The sequence below is a fragment of the Embiotoca jacksoni genome, unplaced genomic scaffold (genome assembly GCF_022577435.1).
Source record: "Embiotoca jacksoni isolate LCO1_2020_lvr unplaced genomic scaffold, fEmbJac1.0.p SCAF_8, whole genome shotgun sequence".
Classification (NCBI taxonomy): Eukaryota; Metazoa; Chordata; class Actinopteri; family Embiotocidae; genus Embiotoca; species Embiotoca jacksoni.
This window is the reverse complement of record NW_027185436.1, coordinates 13868556-13872114: the sequence shown is the minus strand read 5'-3', so window position 1 is coordinate 13872114 and position 3559 is coordinate 13868556. Positions and strand designations below refer to the sequence as shown.

Sequence of the window (3559 nt, the reverse complement as noted above, 5' to 3'; positions counted from 1 at the left end):
CTGTCGAGGAAAGAAAAGAGGGAAGATTAACGAGGTAATTTGGGCCTTTTTTTTTTTTTTTTTCTAAACGCGAACAAGCTAAATAAATAAAAGGCACAGATAAACAGTATCCAAGCACCTCAACACAACTAAACAAGTCCCAAACTCCAATTAAATAAATTACTCAACAACTCACCAAGTAAACATCAAGAATGGATCCGTCGTCATTTTCTATGTCCACATCCATGGTGCTCTGCTCTGACGTGAGGCAGATTGCGCTGTCCTCCAGGGTAAACGTGGAACTCGATGCAACGTCATCTCTGAAACAGAAAAACATACTTGCATGTTAATCGTAGACAGCCTTGAGAGTTTATTGTCTGGGTTGATGGTAGTTTTAAGTAAAGCAGGTGTATAAATAGTGCTGGAAAACTGAAGAAAAACATACTCTCACATGACTGACAGCAAAGATATGGGAGTAACTAGATACATGTAACGCAGTTATGTAATAAACAGTGCTTTAAAATCAAAACATTGTAATCTTAATTCAAGTTATATGATTTTGTTGTTGTTGTTGTTTTGTATAAAATCAGTGTGGAGTACTGTTTTGAGGTTTAAAATGCCTAGTTTAACTTTAAGTTTTTAGCACTTTTTCAGCCCAGTAAAAACATGAGAAAAGTAATCAAATATAATGTTGTTTACATTATGTTAATGAAGTAATTAAAAGTGTTACATTATTTATTATATTTTTAACAGGGTAACTAGTACTCTGTAACCTTTGAAATTTCATGAGTAATCTTCCCAACCCTGCATGTAGCATAAAAGACTGAAATGAACTTCAGAAGTGGATACACATCTAAAAATTATAAACTTTGATTTCTGCTTGGGAGACGATAATCACAAGCTCATAGTCCAACTTTTGGAGGATATCATTTTCATAAAGTTTTCTTTTCATAACAGGAATATTAACAGAAACTGTAACATGGAAAACCCAAGTGGCAGAAAACGATGAGCCTGGGGTTATGTCTGGCTCAAGAGCAGCCTGCAGAGACATCACCTGCTCAAAAAAAAGACCTCCAGGATCCAAACCCAAAACTATACTTTTGTCCCTGTGCAGACATGTTAACTTCTCTCAGAAATTCCTGGCAGTAATGTGAAGAAACATGGGGGAAAAAAACGTATTAAAAGTGAATAAGAAGCATAAAACTAGCAGCATATACACTTCCTCAGTGATAAAATAGAAAGTGCTGCGAGACTGTATCCACACCTGAATCGAAGATAAAGATTCAGATATAACTTCACCATGAGGAGACAGATATTCATTCTGCCCTTTGTTTGTTTTTTACAGTTCTGTTTCCACCACTATGGGGCAGCGTGGCAGCCGTTTTCCTTGCGTGCATATCAGCTGACTCCCTGATAAATTCAGGAATGTGTGTTTAACCTTTTATGACGCATGACATTTTATGAGTAACTATGTTTTGTGTAAAGTCAATCCAGGTGGAGAGAGTAGCAGGAAATAGTTGGGTGAGGAGATACTGGTAAACGACAAAAATCCACTGACAGATCACAACACAGAGTTGACCAGCTGTCAGACGTGGATAATTGTTGGGTGATATATGGTCTCCACTGCACCGCTTGTCCTCTTTTGTCACAGTCTTTGTGCAGCATAATGGCACCAAGTAAGACTGTGTCAAAGCTGCTGTTTAAGTATGCATGAAAACAGTTGATAGAACAATGTCAGGGCAGCAGCAGGTGACCGATGAGGGGACAAGACTGGGCAAGTCGCACAATGGAGCCTCAGAGAGCGAGCTGAACCCGACACTGCCGGGACAGGAGGAGAGGTGAAAGATGGAAAACACGCAAAGGGCAGAGGACGAAGCATAACTGTCCACTAAAAGAGCGTAATAAAACCTGTTAATGAAAAACTTTAATTGTAAACTATTAACTATTAGTGAACGCTGCACCATTAAAACATCATAAATAAAATATATCGGTCACACTATTTAAAACCTTTCTGCCCAAAGCCAAAACTAATATCTCTTTTCATGGAAACTTTCATACTTCTGGCACATCTCTTCAGAAAATCAAAGAGATCAACGGTGCCCACCATCACAGCATTCATCTTATGATTGTACTGTCCATGTGTTGTGGAGGGTGTGTGTGTGTGTGTGTGTGTGTGTGTGTGCGTGTGTGTGTGTGTGTGTGTCTACTGGATGCATGTTGCCAAGCCAGTTGAGTCACCTGCTCCATGACGCACATCACCAATAAGACCATGTAATGTAACAGCAGCGGTGGCAATAACGTGGGAGAGTGTGTGTGTGTGTGTGTGTGTGTGTGTGTGTGTGCGCGTGCGTGCGTCTTCCCTCTCGTCCCCAAGGCTGTATTTGTGTACAGTAACCTCACGTCATGGTTTTAAGGTGATAAAAGTACACATTTCAGTATGATGTAATGAAAGCAGCCAGAGAGAGGAACAAGGAAACCAGAGTAGACAGTGTACCTCTCTTCTGTTTGGTTTTCCACGTTTACAAAGATGGAGGAGGTAGAGATGGTTCCCATGGAGGAGCCCTCGTAGAAGGACGGGTTGGCAGGGACCAGATCAGGACGCAGATACGAACCGAACACAGCTGAGGAGAGAAGATTCACATACATGAGACGTCGGCATTGGAAAACAAGTGGCCATTTTCCCATTTCCTATCTTATTGTCTGAAACCTTGCTGTCTGTTAAAAATCATCATCTTTCAAACTCTCGGAACAAACTGAGGTGAGACTTCTCTGACTTTTGAAACCCTCTTCAGATCCACACATTTTGATAATACACTGTAAAATCACTGGAGCTCCCCTTTGAGAATGTACACATGGCCATGATTTCCCGGGACACTAAAATGCCCCATTAGTTGATCAATATGATCAATGCAGAGCTGTACGACTGTATTGATAAAAATGTAAATCTGACACCAGTCATCGACCGGTGGAAAAGAGAAAGACTTTTTCCTCTAATTTTTTTAGGACTTCAAATTTTAAACAAACCGACTGGCAGACACAAGGCAAGGAATGAGAATTAATTGATTAGACGGTTCTAATAAAACTGACATATTATCAGTCTCTCCCTTCAGACTAAACTCTTGAGACTGATTTATTGATCAGACAGAGCGAGTCAGGAAGTGTAGTGTGTCGCATCACAGCCGGAGATACCGGTGGGAGAGCGCTCGGTTGTAAAGGGAATGAGGACACATGACCTAATCACTTCTCTTTCTGCTCCACATCCATGCACACACCCTTGTTTCTTGTGTCGTGGCTTCGGCGAACACTCCTTCATCATCGAACACAAAGGTCAGAGGCAGCTGGTGAATCGTCGTCAGCACGTTCACCGTCTATTACTCACCTGACTCATACACCTTCTTGTACCAGGATGTAGATCGTGAACATTAGCGAGATTACCATGGGGGTGGGGAGGAGCTAAAACTACTCTGGTTTACACATGACCTATGGACACACACATACAGTATCTGGAGGGACGCTTATAACAAGCTAGCCTCTGTTTTCTTTCCATCAAGGACGAGCACTGTATCAACCGGTGACAGCT

General features: G+C 41.3%; 1 protein-coding gene across 1 annotated transcript in view; it reads right to left on the bottom strand.

The window, feature by feature from the left end:
* Positions 1-3559, bottom strand: part of pip5k1bb (phosphatidylinositol-4-phosphate 5-kinase, type I, beta b) — a 34172-nt gene that overhangs the window by 1560 nt on the left and 29053 nt on the right. The window contains exons 13-14 of the mRNA XM_069139172.1: positions 2474-2600; positions 176-299 (exon numbers count right to left, since the gene is read on the bottom strand). Of these exons, the coding sequence (XP_068995273.1) occupies positions 176-299; positions 2474-2600 (251 nt within the window). The remainder of the gene's footprint in view (positions 1-175; positions 300-2473; positions 2601-3559) is intronic.